The 2799-nt window shown below is 50.0% G+C and overlaps 1 protein-coding gene across 1 annotated transcript in view; it reads right to left on the bottom strand.

Annotated features, from left to right (window-relative positions):
• The window catches only part of ADAMTS2 (ADAM metallopeptidase with thrombospondin type 1 motif, 2), a 112382-nt gene that overhangs the window by 72465 nt on the left and 37118 nt on the right, over window positions 1–2799 (bottom strand). The window contains exon 4 of the mRNA XM_008585249.1: window positions 1657–1740. Coding sequence (XP_008583471.1) covers window positions 1657–1740 — 84 coding nt within the window. The remainder of the gene's footprint in view (window positions 1–1656; window positions 1741–2799) is intronic.

The raw sequence follows: 2799 nt of genomic DNA, 5'->3' as shown, positions 1-2799 counted from the left end.
GAGTGAGCCACGGGCCGGCCCAAAAATTCTTTGCCTTTTCACACATTATCTGTTAAAGGACTTGAAAAGGGTATTAAACACTCCCACAGTTAGGTTTTCCTCACTCTCTCCTTTGTTCTAATGCTTTGCTTTGGTATATTCTACGTTCTCCTCGGGGTGCATAAAGGTCCACAGCTGGTATCCTCCCTGTGGCTGCCTCCAGGCATTTTAGAGTGACGTGCTATGGAGTGTATGGAGAGTGGGTTCAGGGTCTACTTTTCCTGGGATTCATTCTGCTGCATGAGCTCTTTGTTGTCATTTTTACATTGTGTGCATGACGAACTGTGCACAGTTTGATTTTATTTTTTGAGACTGAGATTCTCTGTCTTTGAACAGAGGAGTTTAACCCTTTACATAATTACCTTGCCTGATGTGTTTGGTCTTATTATGAATTCATTTTCTATGCACCAAGTGTAGTCAGACCATGGACTCTAAAATTTGGCTGCTGGGTGGGAAGCCTGACTCTTGAGGAGCCAGATGGCACCAGCCACTCACTTGGGCATGCCACTGAATCATGTTAAGCCTCAGTGTACTTATCTGTGAAATGGGGACCATCACAGCATGCACCTCCCCATCTGCCCTATGGATTAAGAGAGTTAATACATGCACAGTGCAATCCACCCTGGCTGTGACATGCAGCTCCTCCCTTCCTCAACATCTCCTCTGCACAGCATCCCCTTTCTTTCCATCCCAGGTCACCATCCCTGACAATCTTCTACCCAGGGTCCCATGCATACACCCAGGCATGCTGCAGGGAAAGAGGGTTGCAAGTTCAACAGCAAGAGGAGGTAAAAAGGGCAAGAGGGCCCAGTGGGAGCAGACACTACGGGGCATGTGGAAAGGAGGACAGGGAATTAAGACACAGGAAGGAGTTGAAGTAAGGGGTGTGTTAACCATGTGCTTCGATGCTTTGACACGTGGGGCTTTGCTGAGCCTGGAGGGACTGACCCTCCTAGAGCTAGCAAGCTCCTAGAGATAGCAAATGACTCACCTGAGAGCATGACTTTCATATTCATATGCAAACCAAACAATTCAGAATCCACATGCCCAACCACCTCCTTTATGGACTCTACACTCTGGGCCACTAACCACCTGCCGCAGTCGCCCCACAACCAGGTACCAGAAAACCTGAGACAGCCTCTATGCACAGAGCCTGCTGAAATTATTCAAACTAGCCAACCTGAAGCCTGCTTACCCTGCCTGGCCTGGTTCTTCCTGCAGAGGCCACGAAGGCTCTGGCCCACATTTCCCCCGACTCCCCCTGCCTCCTGACCAACCCCAGTGCTTCATGATGGGACCCCCACGACACTGCCTGCCTCCTCCTCTTGGGATCTGTGAGTAACAAACTATCTTTTCAATAGCGGCCTTCTCCTGATCTGCTGGCCTCACCATACCTGAGTAATAATAAATCCTACATTTCAAAACGAGGGGTGAAGGTGAAAGGGAGCAGGAGCATATGGGTGGCTCCCAGCTTCTTGTTTCTTATAGGAACCACGGGGTGACCCAGGAGAGGCACGGAGGTTTTGGCAAACATAAACACTCTCGAAGGAGGCCCCTGCTGGCTCTCCAGCCCCCTTCACTCCAGGTGGGTGGAGGCTCTGGTGTGTGCTCACTTACCTTCCCATAGCTCAGCAGGATGATCCGCACCAGGACAACGTTGATATGGGCCCCCAAGGACTCGTCATGATAGATTTCATTGACCTAAAAGACAACCAGAGAGGCATCAGCAGGAACTACAGGCCCAAGGACCAGCGCTGGCTTTACAAACGGCATCGCCACCCAACCGGCCTCCAGGCGGGAACCCTGGAACCCCCACCCCACTCCACCTGCCTGGATGACTGGAGCCCCCTCCTGAGCAACCCCCACCTGCCAGCCCAGGGATTCTTCCCTGGAGCCTGAACTTGGATGGCAAAACTGACCCCTATGTTTGCTGTAGCCTCTAACTGAAACGTGGCCTTTCCTTCGAGGATGAAAGTAAGCATCAAACCCCAGCAGCACAGGAGGTGCTGGGCCTGTTCCAGGCAGAAATCACTCCACAGTGGTTGCTGGTGGTTGTGAAAATCTATGCACATCACCATTTGGAAATGGGGTCATTTTAGACCCACTACCATATCTAATTCTTAACATATTAATGTAAGGATCTCCATCACTAAGGTGCTCTCCCTGTTCTGATAATGGTAGCTCATATAATTGGCTTCCTTTGTATTTTATCACTATTTTATTCTTATGTACAGCCACACATCGCTTAATGACAGGGATACTTTCTGAGAAATGTGTCGTTAGGTGATTTCTCATAGTGAACATATGGAATGTATGTACACAAACCCAGATGGTACAGCCTCTGACACATCCAGGCTCTATGGGATAGCCTGTGGCTCCTAGCCGGCGTCACCGCACACACATGGTGGCTACCACGTCACTAGGTGATAGGAATTTTTCAGTTCCATTTTAATTTGACTGGACCACTGTAGTATTTGTAGTCCATCATTGACCAAAATACTGTTAAGCGGCATATTTTATCTTTTGCATTTAAAAACACTATTCTTGCGGGGGCCAAGGTCCTCAGCCATGCCCTCCAACATCCGCATCCAGCCCAGCGACAGCCACACTGCTGCTGGAAGCCCTCCTGGCTCCCGAGCTGGAGTGGGAGGTCCCAGGGACCTCAACCACACCCTCCTGCCCTCTGCAACCAGGCCAGCCCCACCCCCTACCTCTGCTCTTCCCACAGCTCTGCAACATCTTTTTTTTTTTTTTTTTTTT

Source organism: Galeopterus variegatus, unplaced genomic scaffold (assembly GCF_000696425.1).
Source record: "Galeopterus variegatus unplaced genomic scaffold, G_variegatus-3.0.2 Scaffold3506, whole genome shotgun sequence".
Classification (NCBI taxonomy): domain Eukaryota; kingdom Metazoa; phylum Chordata; class Mammalia; order Dermoptera; family Cynocephalidae; genus Galeopterus; species Galeopterus variegatus.
The sequence above is the reverse complement of the archived record's forward strand: the minus strand, read 5'-3'. Positions and strand labels throughout refer to the sequence as shown.